Consider the following 23,715-nt stretch of genomic DNA (forward strand, 5'->3'; position numbering starts at 1 on the left):
AGGTGTGTTGCAAGTATAAAAAAACAGAGGAAGTATTGTTTATTGAGACGATTCTGATAAGATACCACATGAATATGTTTTTCCTTATATAATTCACAAATGACGGAAGAATGTGAATAGTTGAAAAAGTCAAACAAGGTCAAGTATAGAACGAAGGAAGTAGTAGTTAAATAGACTCCCAACACTCATGCTGCCATTGCTAAGCTGGCAAGGCAAGAATTTTTGGTTGACTGATTTACAAGGAACAAATGCATTAAAATTTAAGTTCCCAACCTAGCATTCTACTTCATCGATACAAATGTTCCGCTCTTGGAGAACATTTGGGACCAAGAGAAAACTACCTTTGACATCTCTATATAGGATATAAGCATACTGAAGTATGTCCTTTGGTCTACGCAATGTCTCATCAATATTTCAAAGGTGCATGACATCAAATCTTCTTCGAAATGCTAAAGGAAGAAGTACTCATGGATAACTTTAGTATTGGTGGCTCGTCTTTTGATACATGTCTTGCTAATCTTGTGAGAATGCTCAAGTGACGAGTCATGTCTTAAATTGGGGGAAGTGTCATTTTATTGTCGAGGAAGACATTGTGATAGGCCATAAAGTGTCAAAAATGGGATTAAAGTTCATCCGGCCAAGGTGTCTGTAATTGCCAAGTTACCCCCACACACCTCCATCACCGGGATACGTGGCTTTTCGGGCATGTATTAAAACACGAGCCACCAACACTAAAGCCATCCATGAATACTGATAGGGAAGTAGGGTCAAATCCACGGGGAAACAAGTCTTTCTATTCCTAATTAATTATTATAATCTAAATTATTAAGTAACCAAAATATTGTAATCAGAGGATAACTAAACTACTAAGAGTAAAAGTAGGGAAGAGTAAGAATAGAGAAAATCAATGAATAAAAGACGTAGGGCATAGGTTCACCAATAAATAATATTCCAGGGTAAAACATAACAATCAATCATCAATGCATCAATTAATCAGATCATAAAGGGCTCTCGCTACTTATTACAATCACAGAATTAATCTACCGGTATTAAATCTCATCTCTCGAATCTCGACTTAACCATTTATAAATTAACCTGCCTATTGAAACTAGACCTAAACATCAATTCTCATCTCTCGAATCTCGAATTAATATTGTCAAACTCATGCATAAAAGATCGGGCCTAATCTAGTCACAGAGCATTAAATCAATTAATAGGAAATTAATCTAGCATTGACAAAACAACAATAAATTACCCCTTCATACTATTTATGGATCCCCATAAACCCTAGAAAGAAAACTAATCAGACATAATTAAATATAAACTAAACAAAGCAATTAAAGGAGACATGATGAAAGAAATAAAGTAAATAACTGTGATTAAAGTAGAAGAAATCGTTACCAAAGTAATTAGAATTAAGGAGTTGAATTAAGAACAGAGTAGAGAACAAAGTTGTAGAGAGAGAAAATAATAAAAAACTAAGTAGAGAGAGAAAGTCGTAGAGAAGAAGTACTAATCGAAAGCATTAAAATCGTATCTATACAAAAATAATTATTCCTAATTAAAACTAAGATAAATAGCCGGAATTAGCTCCTAAAAACTTTGCGCCCGATCGGGCCCGCCTTTCTTTCAATATGAGCTTCTCTCGCGCCCGGCCGCGCGCGAACTTCGGCGCGAACTAATCTTCCTCGCCTGGCCGGGCGCGCCTTCATGTGGGAGCTTACTTAGCCGGGCCCGGGCACTTGGGCAAGGTTGGACTTCGATTGGGCTCCGATTTTTCGGCCCAATCCAGATTTCCTCTTCGGGTCTTGAATACTCGGTCCAAATGCCTCGGAATCTCATATGCTTAGCACTTAATCACCGGTTCGATGACTCTAACCGGCCCTGGGCTATAAAAACTGGTCGTGCTCCTCTAATGCTCGTAGTCACTCCATAATATCTCGAGAAAATGCTCAAAAAGTGCAAATCCCTACAAAGTCAACCAAAACTACAAAAACACTAGAAAACACCAATTAGTAATAAAAGTGGCTCTAAAGAGCCAAAAACACTACCAATTATGACCAATGGACGGGGGTAAAATACTATATAAAATAGACATATCAAATACTGCCGATGTTTTCGAGCATGCTGGCTTTTACTGAAGGTTTATTAAATATTTTTCAATTACTGCAAAATCCTCGACTACACTCCTTCAAATGGTGTTGAATTTCATTTTGATGAACTTCTCTAAAGGCCTTTTAACACACTTAAAGAAGCATTTTTCATAACACCTATTGTGCAAGCTTTTGCCATTTAAACTGATGTGTGATCCTAGTGATTTTGCAGTTGGTGTTGTTCTAGGTCAATGGAAAGAGGGAAAGTTGCATTCCATTTGCTATGGTAGTTGGACTCTTGATGATGATCAACAAAATTATACTACCACTATAAAGGAAATGCTTGCAGTTGTGTTTGCAATAGAATAAATTAGATCCCATCTTACCCCATCTTACTTGCTCATAAATTAGATCCCATCTTACCCCATCTTATCCCATCTTACTTGCTCATTGCTCATTTGTTATCCAATTAGTAAGAATGATTGGCCCACGTGGCGCATTCCGATTGGTGGGAGCAAAATCCCCTAATCATTTGCCCCTCACAGGTGGCACGTGACTGGTCACGTGTTACCTGTGACAGGTATCGCCCTGTAACAGGCGGCGGCCTGCTACAGGTGTCACTCGGCGAGAGGCCGAGAGATTCTCCCGCCAAAATTTTGAATTCTGGAAGTGACCCTTCGCCTTCTCACTTCGCCTATATAAAGGAGTGTTAGACTTCGGTCATTTTCACACTTGAAAACTTTGTGAGAGAACATTCGGACCCCTGAACTTGCTCTGACATTTTGGACCCTTTCTGCCTACCGCCTGCTCTGACAAGCCGACTGCAAAGGATTTTCAGAACTTCATCAATCGTCACTCGTTCAGGTAACCGTCGGTTCTCTTACTCTTAATTTTCTCTTTACTTTATGAAATGGCACCACGGAAGCACACGACACGACCTAGGTTAGTGATCAGCCGGTCACCGGGGACGGCTGAATCTAGGACTAGGAGTGCCGCCTGCCCTTTTCTGGACCCATCTTTGCCCTTTATACAAAGTCCGACTGTATCTGTGTCTATGCACAGCATGATGGCCAGAACAAAAAAGACTGCCAGGATCTCAAACTCAGACGGCTCCTCCCATAGGGTGCCGATTAGTGAAACATCTGACCAGGCGCCAGATGTCGAAGTGAAACAAAGCGGCTTGAAAGCCGGCAGTTCTGAGGGAGGAGTCAAAGTGACCCCTTCCCATTTTACAGTTGACAATTCTACATTCTCTCCTGCTCCTTTTAAAGGAGAGGAGGCGGGCCCCTCCGGGAGAGGAGAGAAGTCGTCCTCTTCGGACTCGTCAGAGGACGATTCCGAGTCTAGCTCTTCTGGCCATGCTTCTCTGGACACAGAAGAGAAAAACAGCCGCCTACAAGAGGCGAGGCTTTCTCACGCAGTTGAGAAGGGAGACGATCGGGCGGAGCCATCCGCCTCTCACCGAGAGCAAAATACCCCCTACTACTGCACGGTACCTCGGGGCCGGATCACGGCCATGCAAGAGAAAGTGGAGAGCTTTATCGCAAACCACACAATGGGCCCCGGCTTTTTAGTGTTCGTGCCGGATCCAGAAGACACAGTCGTCTGGCCGGCTGGTACCAGTTATGATGGCGCCTGCTTTGGCTGCTACGAGGCGGCCATCAAGGCTGGGCTGCGCTTCCCACTACATCCGGCTGTTCAGCGGATCTTGGATGGGTATGAGTTGGGGTTATGGCAGTTAGTCCCGAACTCCTGGGTCAACGTACTCGGCTATGTGGCCGGGTGCGAACTGCACGGGGTGGAGCCGAACTTCGAGGCTTTCGCCCAGATGAACTACCTCAGCCGGACCCCTAAGGCAGGCGGTACCGGCTGGTATCAATTGACAAGCCACAGGGGCTACCTCATGACGAGAGGTAAAGCAAACAAATGGAAGGACTGGCGGAGCACCTTCCTTATCATTGAGAGTTCAGACACAGAGCTGAACAAGCGCTTCAACAGGTGGAACAGGGATCCGCCCCTTCTTGCAGGCGGCCGCAGCATGCCGCCTGTTCCCCCCAAGGCTAAGAAAGAGATCCTAGATAAAGGACTCTTCAAAGTAGAGTCGAAGGTGAACTCTACTTCAGGGGTACGAGAGCAAGTACCCCTGCACTGCGTCCCGAGCTTCAAATGGCTCTACGACGAGTACTTTTTGGCCGCCTGTGGCCTCAGCAGTCGGTGCTCAAGAGGTAGCCGGCCTGTCGAATACTCTGTTGTTCCGTGCATTTCTTGTTATGACTTTTATCAACTTTGCTATTTGTTTTTGCAGCGGACGCCATGAGCAAAATTACCGCCTCCAAAACTGCGGCGGCCATGTTGCGGGCCTCCATCATGCAACAGTCTTCAACCGACTCCCCCAATAAGGGGGCACCCTTGGTGGGCTTCGAACCTGTCACCCTCTTTTTGGAGTTGTGTTTATGCATATACTGACTCTTTTCTCCTTTTTTAGACGGGCGCTCCAAGAGCTTCTTCTTCCCAACAGCCGGACCCCAAGGCCCGGAGGACGACTGTTGCGAGCTCTCCTGGTTCTGCCAGGAAACATGTGGCGGCTGAGAAACAGCCGACCACTTCTTCTAAAACTCCAGCTGGGCCACCTAGAAGTATGAAATTGTCCTTGTAAATTTTAGACTTGCTCCCTTCTTTACTAGGTCTTATCCGTTTGTTTATGCTTGATGTAGCCGGCCCTCAGGACCCTGACTTGGTCGAGGTGGCCAAGTCTATGATTAAGGTCGTTCCTCCAGCTAAAAGGGAGGCGGTCAGGGGTGTCGGCACCCTTGACCTAGACGGGATTGCAGGGGTCCTTGCTGAGGTATACTTAGCATATTTTTGAGTATTGGAATTCCAGGACGCCTGCTTTCTTTTTGTTTGGAAACTGATGCCTGTTCCCCTTTTTACTTAGGCCCTGCTCCGAGTGAACGGCCTTCGCAAGCCGCTTGACCAGAAGAACAAAGAGGTAAAGGCTGCAAAAGCTATGGCCGCCTCTGACTGTGATAAGGCAATGTTTCAAATTGCCCAAAATGAAGTTCTGACCATTGATATTCTTTATTATCAGGCGCAGGCTACCGCCGCTATCCGGGCTCAGTTAGAGGCGGCCCAGAAGAGGAATAGCGAGCTGGAGGCGACCATCAACAACCTCAAGGCCGAGCTGAGACCTCTTCGCCAAAAGATGTCCTCATACGAAACCTTGGAGAAATCCTTGGCGAGCGTAAAGGAACGCCTGGTGACCCAGGAGAAGAGTCTTACTCAGGAGCTCTCGGAAAAGGCCGAGCAAGAAAAGAAAGAGCTGGTCCGGGAGATGATGGAAGACTCTGCTCAAATCCAGCGCATGACTTGGGGCCGCCTCTTCCCCAATGCCGACTTTGCCTCATGGGAAAAAACGTACCGCCAGTGTTCTGATAGATATAATCAAGAGATCCTGGCGGCTGCTGAGGAAGAGGCGTTGGAGGAGGAGCAGCCGGTAGTGGCGCTTGTGCCGCTTGGGGGTAATGCATCAAAGAAGGATGCAGCTGAAGCCGAGTCCAGCAAGAAGAGTGCTGACCAGGCGGCAGCTGCTAATATTGAAGATCTGCCCCCTTCTTAAGCTTTATGTCTTCTTTCCACGGCCTGCGTGCCGTTTGTTTGTATTTACCCGGCCAGGGCCGGGGCTCTGAATATTTTGCCGGTCTTTAATGACCGGCTTCCTTTTAATGAATATTTTTGTTTTGCTTCAAACTTGTTCAAGTATTGAATATTCTGATATCCAATTGTACACTATACCGACTGTTTTACATGGCCGATAGTTGCAGACAGGTACAGATAGTTAGTCACGCCGCCTATGCCCCTGGACGACTGGTCGTCTGTTTCCAGGCTAGACGTTCAGTCGGCCATTTATCCAATCGGTATTCGAACCATTTTAAAGACTGGATCCCCTTTAGGCAGGCGGTTCTGTCATATAAAATTAACCAATTAGGAAAGTGGTTTCCTACTTGTCATGTTTTTAGGCTAGAGACTTTAGGCCGTCTAGGCCGACTGTTCCCCGCCATATTTAATCTAGTGTGAACAGGTGTTGTATGAACACCTTTTTAGTTTCATACTAAATTTTTAAGGAGTGACCAAGTAAACATGATTGTTACCTAGTCGCCAAGTAACTGAGTAGTAGAGGTATCAAGCGGTGGGTATCGGTTGTTCCCCTTTATTCGCCAATGTTTGTTGGCTTTTAACTCATAGGTTGTTAACCTAGCAGGAGTAGTGGTTGAGAGCCCCTGTTTGCTAAAAACAGGCGGACGACTCATACCTTTTAGGCTCCATACTAAGTTTGAGAGAGTGACTATGAGTTAACTTTGGTGTTACTCAGTCGCCGTCACTCCTGCTTGAGTAGTAAAGGTACCAGGAGGCGGAGGCCGGCTGAACCTTTTGATTCGCCAATGTTTGTTGGCTATTAACTCAAGAGGTACCCCCTGCATTTATCCCAAGTAATACAGGCGGTCATCTGACTCAGATGTCAACTGCTACCACTGGTTTGGTTAGTGATAGAGTTATCCTTGTCTCAAAAACGGCTACGTGGTTGCCCTTGGGGACAGTCGTATAGGTGCCGTGTAATTAGTTTATAGAGCAATGTTCCACCCAAAAGGGAGCTGCTCTCTGCGACGAATTTCATCCGGGGGGATGCCGTCGGACGCCTGCTATGATGTTGGGACAAGTCGAATTAGTTTAAAGATTGGATCAGTTGGCTTGGCGCCTGGACTGATCATTCGGCTTGTGGAATTGGTTAGTTCTTGGTGAACGTAGGTGCTAAATAAGAGGAGGGTAGCCGCCTGTTTAGGCACAGGGTCGGCCAGGCCCTGATCATTTTTACCTAAGTATAAGGGGGGTGGCTGTGTGCTTTGGAACCAGTCGGCCCCTCTTCTATGGAGAGTAGCCGACTATATATCCAGACGGCATGCCCCTATGGTGAGAGTAAAATATTCAATGGAGAGTAGCCGACTGTAAAGGTACAGGCGACATGCCCCTCTGAAGATAGAGTAAAATACTCAATGGAGAGTAGCCGACTGTAAAGGTACAGACGGCATGCCCCTCTAATGATAAAGTGAAATACTCAATGGAGAGTAGGCGATTGTAAATGTATAGGTGGCCTGCCCCTCTTAAGTAAGAATAAAAATTAAACATGGAGAGTAGCCGACTGTTTGTCAGTAGGCATGCCCCTCTTAAGTAAAAATGAAAACTGAGTATGGAGAGTAGCCGACTGTTTGTTAGTAGGCGTGCCCCTCTTAGTACAAAATTGAATATTAAGTATGCAAACTTTTATCAAGTAGCCCTTGACTATTTATATCATTCAGAAGAAATATTTCTTAAGATTATCTGCATTCCAAGTTCGAGGCAACGGTTGGCCGTCTGGTGTTTCCAGACGGTAGGTACCGTCCCTGACCTCTTCACAGATTCGGTAGGGTCCTTCCCAGTTGGGAGTTAGTTTGCCAGACTCATTAGCCCTTCCAACTGCTTCCATTTTTCTAAGTACAAAGTCCCCCACTTTGAGTGGACGCCTGTGTGCTTTTTTGTTGTATGATCTAGTCATTCTCAGGCGGTAAATTTCATGGCGCAAGACAGCATTGCCCCTCCTTTCAGGAAGTGAGTCTAATGCCAGGCGCATGGCTTCCCAGTTTGCCTCTTCGTCATATAGCATTACTCGAAGAGTCGACTCGTAGTGTTCTAGTGGAAGAACAGCTTCCGCACCATAAGTTAGGAGGAATGGAGTTTCTCCAGTCGCCCCTTTTTCAGTCGTCCTAATGGCCCAGAGAACATGTGGTAATTCATCCGCCCATAGGCCGCCTGATCGTTCAATCTTTTTCTTGAGACCGTCTGAGATGATTTTATTAAAGGCTTCTACCTGGCCGTTTGCTTGTGGACGGCCGACAGATGCAAAGTAGTGTGCAATTCCTTGGTTACCCAACCAGCTTTTGAGAACAGGCGTCTCAAATTGGGGACCATTATCAAAAACCATAGACATGGGAACCCCGAACCGAGTGATGACATTTTTCCAGATGAATGAAATTACATCCTTCGTCTTGATTCCCTTTACGGCCTCCGCCTCTACCCATTTAGTGAAGTAGTCGATGGCAACAAGTATGTACCTCCTTCCGCCTGTAGCAGGCGTATATGGACCCAGAATATCCATGCCCCACTTAGCAAACGGTAGTGGGCTATGAATGGTAGTGAGGTCAGTAGCCGGACGGTGAATTAGCTTGCCAAACCTTTGGCAATTGTCACATTTTTTCACCATCTCCATCGCATCTGCTTCTAAAGTAGGCCAAAAGTAGCCCTGCCGCCTTGCCCGTTGAGCAAGCGTCCTACCGCCTATATGGGAAGCACAGTAACCAGAGTGAAGATCGTCTAGTATCTCTCGCCCCTTTTCTGGAGTAACACACTTTAAGAAGGGTTGAAGGTACCCCCTTTTGTGAAGTTCTCCCTTTATTATTTCAAAACTGGCTTTTCAGTGCTGCCGCCTGTTGATGATCATCCGGCAGGGTACCATTTGTCAGATATGCCTTGATTGGATCCATCTAGGTTGAGCTTCTGTCTAAGATTCCAATAGGTTCTTCCTCAATGCTTCTCCTCTCCATTACTTCCCAAAAAATAGTTCGAGGAGTATCACAGGAGGCGGATGATGCTAATTTTGAAAGTGCATCCGCCTGGTTGTTTTCTGATCTCGGCACTTGGGTCAGATGGAAATCCTCAAGGGAGCCGACTGCTTGTCGGACCGCCTGTAAATACTTGATCATGGCCGGATGGGTTGCTTCGTATTCGCCATTGTACTGACTCACTATCAATTGTGAATCGGAACAGGCGTCTATTTTTCTTGCTCCTGCCGCCTTGCACATGCGGATTCCGGCTAGTAAAGCTTCATATTCTGCCTCATTGTTTGAGGCCTGAAAACTGAAGCGTAAAGCATACTCGTACCTGTCGCCCTCTGGCGACTAACATATGACTCCTGCTCCACAACCATTTTAAGTAGAGCTTCCATCCACATATACCTTCCAGACTTGGTTTGTAACTTGAGAGTCAGGAGGACGAGTCATCTCAACAATAAAGTCAGCAAAGGCTTGCCCCTTCACTGCTTTTCTAGGCTCGAAAGTAACTTCGAGGCTCTGTATTTCTATGGCCCATTTGATCATTCGGCCTGACGACTCCATGATGGTCAGTGGCCGCTTGATAGGTTGGTCTGTATACACGACGACTGCATGTGCCAAAAAGTAGGGCTTCAATTTTTTAACAGCCATGAAGAGTGCAAGACCAAATTTCTCCACTAAGGGATACCTCAACTCGGCATTTTTCAGTACATGACTGACAAAGTAGACCGGGAGCTGACAGCTGTCTCTTTCAGCAAGGAGAACAGCGCTTAACGCATGATCAGAGACGGCCAGGTACATGTAAAGTACTTCTTTGGGCAAAGGGCTGACCAGCCTCGGCAAGGAATGCAAGTGAACTTTCAATTTCTGGAAGGTCGCCTCAGCATCCGGCCCCCATTCAAACCTTGCCTTCTTCTTAATTGCCTGGAAAAGTATAGGCATTTGTCGCCTGATTGACTTAGAAATCTTCCCAAGGCCGCCAGACAACCTGTTAACTTCTGAATCTCTCGGATGGTACGAGACGACTGCATGTCGATGACCGCCTGCACCTTCTCAGGGTTCGCCTCTATTCCTCTCTGATTCATAAGGAATCCGAGAAATTTCCCAGACTCAACTCCAAAGACACATTTCTTGGGATTGAGCATGACATGGTGCCGCGTGAGTGTGGCGAAAGTTTCTCGGAGGTCCGACAGATGATCTTTCTGAAGTTTAGACTTTACAATCATATCATCAATATATGCCTCGACATTTCTCCCAATCTGATCAAAGAACACAGTGTTTATCATTCGCTGGAAAGTGGCCGGGGCATTCTTAAGACCAAACGGCATGACCGTGTAACAGTATAACCCCTGATCAGTTACGAAGGCCGTCTTCTCCTGATCTTTCTCCCATAAAGGAATTTGATGGAAACCAGAGTAGGCGTCCATAAAGCTCATCAAAGCATGGCCGGCTGTTGAGTCGACCAGGTTATCAATTTTAGGCAGAGGGTAACTGTCTTTGGGGCACGCCTTGTTTAAGTCTGTGTAGTCTACACACATTCGCCAGGTGCCATTCGGCTTTTTAACAAGCACCACATTTGCAACCCAGTCTGGGAAGTAACATTGCCGAATGAACCCTGCATCAAGTAATTTTTTAACTTCGGCGGCTGCCGCCTGACTTCTTTCTTCGCCATGGTTCCGCTTCTTCTGCCGTACCGGCTTCTTTTTCGGATCCACGACCAGTTTATGTACCGCCACATCAGGACTAATGCCTGGCATTTCATGGACTTCGAATGCAAAGATGTCCTTGTATTCTTTCAATAGTTTGTGAAAGTCGTCACCCAGGTCCCTTAGAGCAGTCGTCCCAACCTTGATTGTTCTGTCAGGACGCGAGTCATCTAACATCAGGTCCGTATGCTCACCAGCTGGCTGAGGGCGGAATTCATCCGACCGCTCCTCTGCCAATGATTGCTATTTTCTGTCTTTTCTTGCGGCCCCTGTCTGGGATGCCTTTCTCTTCTTGCCGCCTGCTTCTTGAACAGGCGCACTCTCCTTGACATTGTCAAGGTCTATTTTTCCACCGCTCGACATAGTGGCCATAACAGTGGGCTTGACATCCGAGAGATAGCACTCTCGGGCCATCCTCTGATATCCCCTTAGGGACCCGACTGTTCCATTATCCCTCTCAAACTTGAGCAACATAAGAGATGGGATTATAACAGCCTTGGAATTATTCAGGGTTGGTCGTCCCAGAATCATGTTGTAGGCCGAGAGTTCTTCTACTACCAGGAACCGGACTACCATGTGTCGTCCTTCCCCTTTTTCGCCCAGGCGGATGGGTAAATCCACTCGTCCCACTGGGTGGACGACTCCTCCTCCAAACCCTACTAAAGGGTGGGATGCCGGATGTATGCAATCAGTCTGATATTTTAGTTTCGACAGACATTTGCTACTGATGAGATCTGAGGAGCTTCCGGTATCTATGAGGATTCTGCCAACTCTCTGGTTGGCCACTTTACATTCAATAACGATAGGGTCGTCATGCGGCGCTCTTACCCCTCCTAGATCTTCTTCAGTGATGACAATCTCAGGAAATGAATATTTGGAGGGCCGTTCTTGGTGAACGGAATTTACATCTAACTGTCTGATATTGTCTTTGTTGCCCCTAATAGTGGGGCCGCCTCCTGAGAAGCCGCCTGCAATGGTGTAGACGACTGCATCATCTGTATCGGAGCTGTCGGCCTATTGATTCTTTTTGGCCGACTGCTTTTTCGAGGAAGTGTTCCCCGTAGATTTCTTGACATAAGTGTCAAGATCACCTTGCTCAGCCAGGTGGTCCAGATACCGCATGAGACTGATGCATTCATTGGTGTGATGACCAACATCTTCATGATAATCACAGAATTTTTCTTGGTTCCGGTTGTTTGCAGAACCCTTCATGGGGACCGGCTTCTCAATTGAAATCCGTCCCTTGATTTCCTTTAGGATAAATTGGCTATCCTTGTTAAACGCATACTTTGGGGAGTATGGTTTGAATTCTTTTTTCTTTTTCTGGGCCGGCTGTTTAGAGGAATCAGCCGCCCAGACCTCTTTTCTCTTCTCGTCTTTGTTTGACGACTGTTTCTGTCGTCCTTCTCTTTTGTCGGACCTTTTCCCGTCTGACTGTTTTACCGTACTACAAAGATCAGTCACCTGTATATAGGCTTCCGCTTCAATCAAGGCCTCTTGAAGAGTCGCCACCCTCTTTCGGACCAAATCAAATTTGAAGGTCGACCCGTCTTTGAGACCTTTGAAAAAGTCAGTATAGGCTACTTCATTCGGTAACCCTTGAATCTGTATTCTCATGAGGTTAAACCGCCTGATGTAAGAACGAAGCCCCTCCTTCTCGCCCTGCTGAATTGTTCCTAAATCAAGGGTCGTCTTCTTCGCAGGGATGTTCATGGCGAAGTTGGAGGTGAATGAGTAAGCAAGCGTCTTGAAGTTATTTACACAACCAGTCGGCAGGTTGCCGAACCATTGTTGTGCGATTCCTTTGAGAGTCGCTGGGAAACACTTGCACCAAGTGGGATCATCCAACCCTTGAAGGTCTTCTGGGTTAGTAGTGCCGTCATAGGCGCCTACTAATACATTTTTCACTTTGGCCGGCTGAGCGGCTTCAGTAATTTCCTTGGAGAAGGCCGACGGCTGCTCACCAAGTCTAAGCAACCGTAGCTGCCAGTCCATAGGTTGGACATTTTTTGCTGCATGTCCACCAAACGGAGGTGGTTGTAAAAAATACTGTTGTTGCGGTACAAACGGTAAGTTTGGTACCGCCTGGTCGCTATGAAAGCCGGACTGACGGGAGGTGTCGCCTGACTGACTCTCATGATACGACTGAGTATGTGTCTTGGAAGTTTGAAGTAGAGGCCGACTCTGACAATCGGTCACTCTTCTTCTGTTCTAGCAGTAGCCGAGCGTCTGTGTATGTTTTCCTCGACCCGTCCGCCTGAATATGACGAACAGGTTTCCTATTTCCTGGAGTAGGAAAACGGTATTTTGTGAAATCAAGGGCAGGTGGCTCCCACTTCCTAGATTTAGGATGAGGGGTCGCCTCTCGCCCTTGAACTGGCTTCCTCTTCCGTGAAGTGGAGGGTTTCTTAGCCGACTGCTCCTTGTCCAGAGGCGGCTTCTTGTTGATCAACTCTTGAATTTCTTCCTTGAAGTCCCTCATGAAGGTCATGAGTTCGTTCCTTGTGATGGGAGCAGACCCATCAGTCGGCTGCTGCCGAACAGGCGGTGCGCCTGCTGGCTCGCTTCCAGTTTGAAGATGTTCCCGTTCCCTCCTTTCGGTATGACGGGTACGTCGGACCCTTAGGGTCCCGTGGTGTGAGCTTCAACTTCAAATTCATTCTCAGTATCGTGGTCCGACTGAACTAGAGGGTCGTCCAGGGGACGTCTCTCTTCAGGAGCCGGTACAAACGTGGATGCCATCTCAGAAGTACTCTCCCCACAGACGGCGCCAAAATGTTTCGGGGTTTTCTGATGTCCTGCGGGAGAGTTACAATTCCGAGACTGGAACCGGACGCCTGTACCTGCAAAACAAACGGATGCTCCGGATGATTGGAGATCCGCCTCCGACGGTCAAGTTAGTACTTGATTAAGGAGTAATTAATGCGGAAATTAAAGTGATTGGGTCTCTCTTGGTGAGAGAGTTTAATGTGTGTAATCTGCGTAATCTCCCTTAATGAGGATTAAGGGAGGTATTTATAACCTCGGGAAACGTGCCAATCTAGGTTTAGGTTAACCTTGGGCTGATTGGGCTTCCCTCGGAAGTTGGGCCTGGGTGGCCGACTTCTCCATTAGGCATGGAGTATGCCACGTGTCATGACATAATAGGTCCAAGGCGGACGAATAAGCGTGTGCCACGTGGCAAGCCCTGAGAGGTCCAACTGGGGAACACTTGGCAGGACCTGATTGGCCCACGTGGCGCATTCTGATTGGCGGGAGCAAAATCCCCTAATCAAAACTAGCATAAAAACGTCCAAAATCATGTAATTATAACCAAAGACCAAGAAGAGGTAGGAGATTAAGAAAATAGGTCAAAACTACAAGAAAAGGGGATAAAGAAGCGAGAAAAGACTAAATTAAGGGGTAAATGAGTCGTATAAGTGGTCTAATCATAGTTAAATAATGTAGTCTTACTAACGTCCCAATTTATTTTATTTCTATGATTACGGTATTTGTTTAGCTAGCCATATCTTAAGTTCTTTTCCAATCCAAGGTCTAAAGGAAATATCCTCCTTCACAATTACTAGGCTAAGGATGTGAATACCTCACTAATCAGTACATAAATAAATTCTCAGCGGTAAGGGTGTTTTTTTTTTTCTTCTTCTTCTATCTAGATGTGCCAATATCAATGATTTGCCTCTGATCACACAACTGCTCTAAGGTGCACTGATAGGCTCATGAAGTGCGCACCAAATTTTAACTCTTTTCAAGTTTGCCTCACTCTGTTCTGCTCACTGAGGCACAAAAAGGGGTATAATGATCCCTATCTTAGTGTAACTTGAGCCTTTTTTTATACAGTGCTTACAACCCCTCGTCCTACTAATGAGTACCCTGCTGGTGTGTAGACCTTGCAGCATGCCTTTATCAATGCTAAGGTTTGGTGACAAGTTCTTGGTAGGATACCTCTGTTATAGATGTCCTATTGAGCTAACTTCATTAGTAATGATTTACATGAATTAATTGATTTGTGGACACATGCTTCATGTATGTGTCATGCTTAGAATTCTGTGTAGTTGCAGTAAAAAATCAATTATTGTATGTGTGTTTAATTTCCAACTTGTAAGTCTTTCTTAGACTTATACAGGTTACTAGTTCCTTATTTGTGGTCTTTTTCTATAATTGTATGTTTTATGCCATTTAATTGTCTTGGTTTTGTGCAATTATTATATTTTATGTATTAATCTGTTTGTTTTCATTACTTTCTACTTATGTTGATGCAATTTTAACTAATACTCTGTACATGCTGATGTATGATGCGTCTATGCTACTTGGTTTTATGTTTTTCCTGACGTCAACTTGATTTTGTTTATTTATGCATGGTTAGTGTCTGTTCAGTGGAAACAATTGCCTACTAGCAATGAGTGCCCACCAGCACGAGCATATCATTCCATGACGTTAATTGGTTCACGATATTTGTTATTTGGTGGCTTTGATGGGAAATCTACTTTTGGTGATATATGGTGGCTGGTTCCCGAAGGTATTCTATTTTCCAACTTGTATCTCAATTTTAGGTCCTTTTCTATTTAGAATAGTTGCTGTTCATTCCTGAAAATTTGCAGCGATGTCCAGAGCATATGGTTTCCTTAACATTTAATTAAAATATTCAGTTTATATATGAGTTCCTCTTCTTTATAGAAGGAAACTCCAGCATGTCAATACTTAAGTTTGATCATTCATGTAACGTCCAAGCTGAAGTCCCAAAATTTCCCTGTAGGTGTGGATGATAGTTCCTCTCCTGTATTGCCTCTTCATAACATTTAACCTAATAGCCATCTTGGTGAATGGCCTGGATATACAATGTGCTTCATTTTCTTGTATGGTACTTTGTAATGAAATTTTAGATCTGGGTGCAGCATTGTTTGTAATCTTCATTTGGAGAACCATTTAGTGTTTGAATTCCCTGAATCGTGCTGTTCATTTGAAATCTAGTGTCCTAAAGGCACCAATATGTCTGTAATCCTCTTGCTGGCACTGTTGCTGTGTGAAGAGGCAGGTTGTGCTTACTTGTTTTTTTGTTAAGGTACACTATCACACATAATGAGCATATGGACATTTTGAAATTTTTTATATATTGAAATTAGTTCTGAAGAGTGTTTTGAGTCTTTAATTTAAAAAACTTGCTAATTAAATGGCTTGTTATGTCTGCTGCTTAGATGATCCCATTTCAAAGAGGTCAACCCCATCTTTTCCCAATCAACTTCATGAAGACAAAAAAGTAGCTGCGTCAGATTCATCATTGCCGAATGTACTGAAGGTATAATGCAAATCTTCGCAGTACATGCTGACTTTTAAAATTGATGAGTTGGGGCTTGATTTAAAATTTTATTATAGAGTACAATAATTCGAAAATGACTTGGTTGGAAGGAGTTAGGAAGGCGATGAAGTATATGAATTTGCGTGATGAGGCGTTGGATCGCAAGGGATGGAGGAGGAAGATTTTTGTCGATGACTACATGGAATAATCACTTTTGGTTCATGTAGCTGACACCACTCATGGGATTAAGGCTTTAATTGATTGATTTAGAGTATAATAATTGGTTTTTTGCCTGTACAATTTGCCTCTTATACAAGATTTTTTTTTGTCAGTGTCACCAAAGAGTCATACTAATTAACATCACCGGAAAAAGTTTGGATATATCTTGTCACCCTCTGATCTGGTAGCAGTTGTATCCAAAGTTATTTGCTAGTATTGTTGCTGTTTAAATTATGGAGGGTGTTGAATTACAGTGCTGTATCAATGCATTTTCAGCTTGGATGTGCATTAAATATGTGGTTGTTTGAAAGTTGAAAGGATTATGGCATTAATCACCTTCAAATTGTTTTCTATGCCATCAAGAGATCTTTTTTTTTTACCCAAATTATACAATCTGTAAGCACTTCACTCAGAGGGAGTATAAAACAAAGATACTACCTTAATAGTACGCATTTTTATAGGTCATACCTACTTTGGTGTATTACATATTTAGGTGTATCACACCTTGAATATGGTTTGGTATAGTGAGCTGAAACTGTATATTACCTGACCTAAGATCAAGGAGCTGGTAGATTTTGATCTCGTAAATTCTCCTCAGTAGACAACATGCATGATGTTCATATCATGTTAGCTAGTGAATGGCTGGTTGTGATCACTGAAGACAACATATGTACTAGGTTTCATTATTTCACGAAACTAAATGTTTGTTTGATAGGTACAACATGTATAATTTTCCTGTTTCAATTGCTACCTTCTCATAACAAATTTGAATGATATGATGTGTATTTGAGTATAAACTTCCTGTTGATTTATGTGGATATTATATAGAATGGTATCTTTTGTGATAGTTTATCTTTTTGTCGGTTGAATTTCAAATTTTTGTTGACATTTCATTTTTGACCTTTTCAGGGCCTTAGGTGAAATAAGTATCTAGGGGACATCTTATACTAGAACACAAACACTATAATATATGAAAAAGCATTTGAGCACAAGATCGATTTGATTGTATTTTAATTGTATTGTTATTAATTTCCTAGTTACTTTCAGATTTCATCTATCTCTCTAAGTTCTACTAACTTTTACTTTGTTTCATCAATGTCAACCTTTATTTCATGATTTATCATTTCCACCCCACTCTGTGGAACTCAATATTTATAATGACTCTCTTACCCTCTAGTCTCTCCTCCTAACAGAAACTTTAATTACATAATTTTCCCTTTCTCGAGTTCTTCTCGGATTATATTGCTATGAGTAATTAAGTAGAAGCACTCAATTGATAATCCTAAAAAATATGAAATCATCATTCTGATAAAACCATGATTATCGAAATTTCATTTTTGTAGCTCTAAGTTGGAGGTCTGCTTGCTGTAGTGAGAAAAGGCCTAGCATTCGATTTTACCTATAACAGTTTTCTGCATATTATGTCCAGTCAATTGTACCTGTATATTGTGATCCTACTTGATTGTGTTGATGTCTATATCCCCTTGTTGTAAACTGAGTAGGCTCCTCTGAATTTGAATTTGTAGGAAAACCTACATCAAGAGTCTGCAATCTCAGAACTACAAAAAAGATTCAAGTCTTTTTCTTCATTTTCTAGATCTGAACATCAGATTTTGGATGAATCAAATGACAAGGAACTACATGAGTTAGCCTTAAAGTTCATGGAAGGAAGCATGTCTAGTAATGATGCAATTTCACTCAATCAGGTAAATTTGCTACATTTGGCTATGAGAAAGAAGATATAAATTTGAAAAGCTGACATTATTGCTTAGTCTATGTAGTTAACTCAATTTCTGTTGTACTTGCCTTTTAAAAAAAAAAAAATGAAAAAATTTGGCCGCAAATAGGCAGTTCAGTTGCTTCGTGATTATTGGAGGAACACTGAGCCTAACTTCATTGAGTTAAGACAGCTTGGGACCTTGCTTCGTGACTATCAGCGCTTGATTAATCATCATTGTCTGTAAGGCCTCTCTTTTTTTGTTTTTTTGTTTTTTTTTTTTGGTTTGCTGAATTATGATAATTTAGTTTCTTAGATCTTATACTTTAGGAAAAATTTAGCTAAATTTATCACAAGTGATGGTAATTTGGTTAAAGTTTCTTTCCTTTCTGTGTTGGGTGTCTGAAATTTTTGATACAAGGTAAGGAGAGATATGTATATAAACTAGGAAAAGTGGGATAAACAAAAGCAACAAACTGTCGATGGTTAGTGGATTGAAAGCATCTCCTGAAATCCTACGTCTCATATCTACTTTAACAGTTTTACATTATTTGATTTATATAAAATTGCATATAATTTCATAGTTCTGACTTCCTAAAATAAACCAGGCATATTTTTTAATTATATTTATAGCTATTGATTGATTAGCCAACCCCACTTATGGGATTGATGCTTTGATGGATTGATTTATTTACAAATATTGATTATAATCTGGCATTTTTGTTGATATAATATTTACCTTCATGACAGTCCTATTTTTCAGAAAACAGAATATTTTGATTAAATTCGATCTTTTTACTTTTAATCTATATTAAAACATTTTATATACACCCGGGTGCACATAGGGGTGCGTGAATTTCTTACAATTAAGTGTGCTGTAAAAGCAGAATTTGACCCTTTTTGTTATTAAATTTTAGATGCAAATAATGGATTTTGTAGATGGGTAGGAATTTTTGTGCCCTCGACCCTCATTTTGTGAATGAATAGCCTCTTCGTTTATTTCATACTTCATCCGTTTCTATTTAGTTGACGCGTTTGATTTAGGCACATATATTAAGGAGAGGAGAGAGAATGAGAGAGAATGAAAAAACAAGTGAGGTAGCTTATAAATACAAGGTAAAAATTTTACCCCAAAAGGAAACCTGTCAACTTAAAAAAAAAACTTCTTGAAAAGGAATACGTGTCAACTAAAAAGAAACGGAGGTAGTATATATTTTGTTTTTTATTTATCAAAAAAGGTGTTATAAAAGGCTCTAACTTGATGAAAAAAATATAAAAGGTAACTTGCTTATAGTGCTTTTTGAAGGATGTTAGTTATAAATTTATCCTTTCATATACTTTAAGCTGTGTTAGAACAACAATGATTGGTGGCGGAAGGTGGAACTGTGAAAGAGGTGATGTTTTGGAGGGATTGGGAGGAGGAATAAAGCAGAGTGGTGGAGGAGAGAAAGAGGATGGCATAGTTGATAAATAAAAGGGCCTGAGGGGAAAGGAAGGTTGAAAGGATAGTCTAAATCGCAGTAAAAGATAAGTTGTTTTGGGAAAAAGGGGTTAAATTGAGTTGGTATTTTATTCTAATTTCTTATTGCATAGCAATTTATGCCTTTTTTGTTAACCTTATCTGCATGTATTGTTTTTTGGCCATCGTAGGGACAGTATAAGCACTGAATATAATCCAGCATCACTGGGGTTTGTCTCCACTGGATGTTCTGTTGCTTATCGGTTCTATCATATCAAAGATCCTTCTCAGGTATGAGAATGACAGTATGTAAAAATCTTTTTTTTTTTTTTTTTCCAGAATGTGATTATAGCTCCATATTGTTATGAAGTCATAAAAAAAAAAATTCATGTGGTCTATTATAGTTTGGAATACGTATAAATCATCTAATATTTGTTATAAAAATATTTGACATTTCACTCTCTACTAGCAAGGGTCCGTCGTTTGTTTGATGGGTAGGGATTAGGGAAGAAATCTTAAAAGGAAGGAAAAAGATCCTTTCAGTGAATTAATGTACAAAAAAAATAAAAAATAAATAAAAAAAAAGAAGAAAAAAGATAAATTACCCTTGTTTCCCTTCTGTACTTCCTGCGACCAACTAAACGCCTTCCTACTTCTTTAACCACTAAGTTCTTGCAGTGTTCTAAGCATAACTTTCTCTCACCTTTACCACCACCACCACCATTACTACTTGGACAAATTTTAAATAAATCGAATGGACAATAAATATTGTATATCCGTTATACAAATTCCCTAAAATGAGCAAAAGTTACTCTAATATGAATAAAAGTTATCCTAACATAAATAAAAGCTACGAAGTATTTATGCTTTATTAGTAAAAGTTATTTAAACAATTGTAAAAGTGACCCTAAATTTGATAAAAAGTGACCCCGATGTACAGTAAATTACTGTACACCGGATGTATACAAAAGTTATTCTGACTGCTACACAACCACCAGCTCTAATGCCTACCTTCTTTCCTTGTCCTGAACCATTGTTTTGTCCCTCAGTCAAGGAAACCCTTGCGTCATGTAAAACTGAAGCTTTTATTTGTTGTGTTTAGGTAATAAACAACTTCAACAGACAATCACTAATTAACCAAATTTCTTTTAACCTCTATTTCCTATATATATATGATTTGCAACTGAAATTATCCGTAATATCCTCATGAGAGACCAGATCTTGTATCTTGAACTTTTAAATATTATATTTTGTAATTTTTTTTTCTTTACAAAAATTGTTTCTACCTGATACTTATCGCTAGTTCTGCAAATTTATATACAAGATTGCCTGTTGTCATCAAACTTGTTTATTCTTAACAATCTTTGGGTTAATGTTTCTTTATTATAAACTCTAAACCATTCTCTAAATTCTCTTTCTGCCTTAACTTGTTTTTCTTGATATAATATTCAAAATTTAGAAGCAGTAGTTGATGAATGAGTTCATTCAACAATAAATTACTGTAAGCTTCTTGGATTCCTTAAAAACTAAAATGATTCTGTTATATGAAGTTGATTAAGAAGTACTTTGTTAAGTGTGATTAGAAATTTTATGATGATTTGCTAGTAATAGTTATCTTCACTTTTTTTCCAGTTGCGCATGGATGATATCCCGAAGTTGCTGGAAGAATACAAAGAGCTTCTGGGTGATTGATATTAGTTGTAGGTACCTTGAAACCAAAGAATGAATTCAGAATATCTTTTGGCATCCTAGGTCAATACCAATTAAATTTTTGTGCTATCATCAATCGAAGGTATTTTGTTGTTGTCCTGCTGGAGGTAGTAGTAGTTTTTTGAAACCGGGAGCGATTAGAAGCAATCTCCAACCTCAGTCGGAATGGTTGCAGCACCATGGTGATCGAGCATCCACATATTTTATAACTACATGATGTCCTTTTCTTTTATACAATGAATCTGTCGAAACTTTACTCAGTGAACTTGATATATTGAATATCTGTAATATATTCTTTTGATGATATGCTATAGGAACAAATTATGTGCATTGAGGAAATGCCATACCTGTATATTGAAAAGGAAGGAAATAGGTCAAACCATTTCCATGGTACCTTGTTTTCTTCGTTATGGGATGTGCTCAGATATTTTGTTTGAAAAATTAAATAATCGTTGTTTTGGGTTATGCATAATACAGTACATAACTAAATTGCACTTATCACAAAACAACGTTACAATTCTCTCTTATCTTAAATTAGTTTTGATAATGACACATAATTTTAGGTGATGCTGCCAAAGTTGTTCGGTTAAAGGTTTGAAAGGAAATAGTGTATTATTTTATTAAAATCTATACTAATCTATTAAAAGACGTTACTAAAAACGTGTTTGCGCTACGTAAATCACACCATGTCACCTACTTCATTTCTCATTATGCCACATCATCATTACTCAATCAACTTGAATCACTATGCCACGTCACCCGATATTGCTTCATATAAAAAAAATAATAATGAGTTTTGAACACCCAATCTCTTATTAAAAAAATAGTTATTTAAACCATCTAAGCCAATTAATACATATAATCACATGGAATAGCAACCCGGTGCAACGCTCGGGCCACACACTAGTTAGATATGATAAGGTGATAGTGGAGTATTTTATTTTTATTTTTTTTTATTTTTATTTTTTTAATTAGGATGTGAGAGAGTGTTGGCTCTCAATTTTCGTCTTGGATCGAGAATATATTAATACAATAGTAGGGTGATTCTTAGGCCAACATCGTGTTGTGACACTTACTACAACACAAGAATAAAAGCGTTAGTTAATAAATTTGTCGGGTCCCCTTGAAGAATCTTATATAAGATTATATATAAAAAAAAACATGTATGTGCGTATTACTGTTGTAGCTATAAGTTTTGTTTTTCTTTAATGCTTATTCAATATTCAATTTAGGTGGTTAGTCAGTTTCGAGTTAGCTTAGGTAGAGCTTGATTTGGGTATTTCTACCCCGCCAAGTGGTCCAATGAGAGTGCGATACGCGTGATAGGATAAAGTCGTATCACCTAGTCAAAAATAATTTTTAAGTTCCTCTAACTATGCAGATAGGGAAGAAGGGTCGAACCACAGGGAAACAAGTCTTCCTATTTCTAACTAATTAATACTATCTAAATTATAGAGTAACTAAATTATAGATATGATAGATTAAGCTAAAGGAGATGAAAGTAAGGAGAAATCAATTAGTAAAAGCCTAGTGTATAGGTTCACCAATAAATAATATTACAGGGTAAAACATAATAATCAATCATCAATGCAATAATTTATCAGATCATAAAGAGCTTTCGCTACGTATTACAATCACAAAATTAATCTACTGGTGTTAAATCGCATCTCTCGAATCTTGACTTAACCATTTATAAATTAACCTGCCTATTGAAACTAAGGCTAAATATCAATTCTCATCTCTCAAATCTCGAATTAATATTGCTAAACTCATACAAATTAAATCTGTGTAAATCTAATTGCATAGCATAAAAACAATCAATAAGAAATTAATCAAGCATTGAAAATCAACAATAATAAATTACCCCTTCATATTATTTATGGATCTCCCCAAACCCCAGAAAGAAAACTACTCACACATAATTAAATTTAAACTAATCAAAGCAAATAAATAAGACATGATGAATCAAAGAAATTAAATTCCTGAAAATAATAGAGATGAAATCGTTACCAAGATTAACGGAAATTATGAATTGAATTAAAGAACACAGTTGCAGAGAGGAAACAAGAGCGAATTTTTAAGCTAGAAACTAAGTAGAGAGAGAAAAGCTAAGAGAAAAGATAGTTGTTTCAAAACAACTAAAAACATATTTATACAAAACCTCTAAAAATCCTAATTAGAAACTAAGTAAAATCGCGGGAAACAATCCTCCAACACATGCGCCCGTTTGGGTGAGGCACCGCCCGCCCGGGCCCGCCTTTTTTAGTTTTGAAGCACCTCTCGCTCTCGGTCGGGCGCGAGACAAGGCACCAATCAGCGTTCTTGTTCTTCCGCCCTGCCCAGTCAAGCGCGCCACAGGGCGAGGGCTCACCTGATCGGGAAGGCTAGCTTGGGCATCTTGGACTCTTGTTTTGGGCTAACAACTTGGCTCAAATGCTAATTTCCTCCTTGGGGCTTTAGTCACTTGGCCCAATGCCTCAGCTTCTCATATGTTGAGCCCTTAATCACTGGTTTGATGACTCTAACCTGCCTTGGGCTACGAAAGATGGTCGTGCTCTTCCAATGCTTGTAGTTGCTCCCAATAATCCCGGTAAAATACTCCAAGTGTGCAATTTCCTACAAAACTCAACCAAAACTACGAAAATACTAGAAAACACAAATTAGTAATAAAAGTGGCTCTAAAGAGCCAAAAACACGTACTACTAATTATGACCAAGGGACGAGGGTAAATCACTATATAAAATAGACATATGAAGGTGTCACAAAAAGAGTTGTCCAAATGGACTTCCCAGATGTTGACACGTGTCATGCAGATTTGGCCCTTACGAGTGGCGGCCTTCAAGGCCCAAATCCCAAGGAGCCGCAAAACGGTGTTGCCCT

At 41.3% G+C, this 23,715-nt stretch overlaps 1 protein-coding gene across 2 annotated transcripts in view; it reads left to right on the top strand.

Moving 5' to 3' along the window:
- The window catches only part of LOC110700111 (rab9 effector protein with kelch motifs-like), a 32,206-nt gene extending 10,902 nt beyond the window's left edge, over positions 1–21,304 (top strand). For both annotated transcript variants that reach the window (XM_021877599.1, XM_021877602.1), the window contains exons 11-16: positions 14,801–14,953; positions 15,630–15,730; positions 17,476–17,655; positions 17,797–17,909; positions 19,317–19,416; positions 20,758–21,304. In XM_021877599.1, coding sequence (XP_021733291.1) covers positions 14,801–14,953; positions 15,630–15,730; positions 17,476–17,655; positions 17,797–17,909; positions 19,317–19,416; positions 20,758–20,817 — 707 coding nt within the window. In that variant the 3' untranslated portion in view covers positions 20,818–21,304. The remainder of the gene's footprint in view (positions 1–14,800; positions 14,954–15,629; positions 15,731–17,475; positions 17,656–17,796; positions 17,910–19,316; positions 19,417–20,757) is intronic.
- Positions 21,305–23,715: the final 2,411 nt, after the last annotated feature.

Source organism: Chenopodium quinoa, unplaced genomic scaffold (assembly GCF_001683475.1).
Source record: "Chenopodium quinoa cultivar QQ74 unplaced genomic scaffold, ASM168347v1, whole genome shotgun sequence".
Taxonomy (NCBI): domain Eukaryota; kingdom Viridiplantae; phylum Streptophyta; class Magnoliopsida; order Caryophyllales; family Amaranthaceae; genus Chenopodium; species Chenopodium quinoa.